General features: G+C 63.9%; 1 protein-coding gene across 1 annotated transcript in view; it reads left to right on the plus strand.

The window, feature by feature from the left end:
* Positions 1–1,295, plus strand: part of P3H4 (prolyl 3-hydroxylase family member 4 (non-enzymatic)) — a gene marked incomplete at its 5' end in the record, with an annotated part of 12,603 nt that continues 11,308 nt past the window's right edge. The window contains 3 exons of the mRNA XM_005875797.2: positions 1–132; positions 243–414; positions 1,119–1,247. Of these exons, the coding sequence (XP_005875859.1) occupies positions 1–132; positions 243–414; positions 1,119–1,247 (433 nt within the window). The remainder of the gene's footprint in view (positions 133–242; positions 415–1,118; positions 1,248–1,295) is intronic.

A 1,295-nucleotide genomic window follows, 5' to 3' on the forward strand; every position in this document is an offset into this window, starting at 1 on the left:
TTGGCGGCGGCCTACACCTTCCTCCAGAAGAACCCCAAGCACGAGCTGACCTCCAAGTATCTCAGCTACTACCGGGGGATGCTGGATGCGGCCGAGGAGCCCCTCACCGACTTGGAGGCGCAGCCCTACGAGGTGGAGGGGGAGGGCTGGCCCTGAAGCTCCTCCCCAACCCCCCCCCCAGGACTTGGGGAGGAGGGGAGTGTGTGGGGGGCACCCCTGACCCTCACCTCGCTCCCCTCCAGGCCGTGTTCCTCCGGGCGGTGAAGCTCTACAACAGCGGGGACTTCCGCAGCAGCACCGAGGACATGGAGCGGGCCCTGGCCGAGTACCTGGCTACCTTTGCACGGTGTCTGGCTGGCTGCGAGGGGGCCCACGAGCAGGTGGACTTCAAGGACTTCTACCCTGCCATAGCAGGTACCCCCTCCCAAACCCATGGGCGTCCTTCCCAGCCGCCGCTGGGCCCAGAACAACTCAGACCCCTGAACACATTCATGGAGCCCCTACTCCGTGCTGGGGAGGTGGTCAGTGTTATATCCTGTCCCTGGGAGTGTGGAGTGTGCTGCCAGCTGAGAGAGGCGGACAGGGTAAGGGGTCCCCTGCCGCTGGGTGCCGAAGGGCTGCAGTCTGGAGCGCCCAAGGTGCTGGGCGCCGGTGGAGGGAGGCGGTGACATCCCAGGAGGGTCTGGGATGGGGGTCACAGGCTTTCCAGGTAGAGGTCAATGCAGGTGCAAAGGTGTCCCCGCCGAGATGGGAAACAGCCCCACACGGATGTCCCAAAAGCAGTTTGTGGCCAGAAATCACACCGAGTCTGAAGTCCCTAACTGCAGGGGTCCCTCAGGGCTGTCCTGGGCTTTTCAATCGGGGCGTCAGGACTGCTTCCACACCTCACCTGCCACTCTCCCAGAGAGCCAAGCGGTGGGCGGTAAGTCCGCCCTGGCCACAGTCGTCTCCCTCAGCATTGCATTGCTTATCCGCCACCTCTCACGTGGCTGCAGCAGGCTCTGCAGGCAGAGCTGGGGCGGGCGGGCGTCCTCTCCATCACCCGCTCCGGGAAGGAGCTGTTCAGCACACCCCCAGCTTCTCACCCCTGCTTCCCCCCACCCCACCCCGCCACCCAGATATTTTTGCAGAATCTCTGCAGTGCAAGGTGGACTGTGAGGCCAACTTGACCCCCAACGTGGGTGGCTACTTCGTGGAGAAGTTCGTGGCCACCATGTATCACTACCTGCAGTTTGCCTACTACAAGCGTGAGCCTCCTGTGGGCTTGGGGGAGGGGGGGGAGTGGAGAGCACTGC

This window comes from Myotis brandtii, unplaced genomic scaffold (assembly GCF_000412655.1).
Source record: "Myotis brandtii unplaced genomic scaffold, ASM41265v1 scaffold469, whole genome shotgun sequence".
NCBI classification, from domain to species: domain Eukaryota; kingdom Metazoa; phylum Chordata; class Mammalia; order Chiroptera; family Vespertilionidae; genus Myotis; species Myotis brandtii.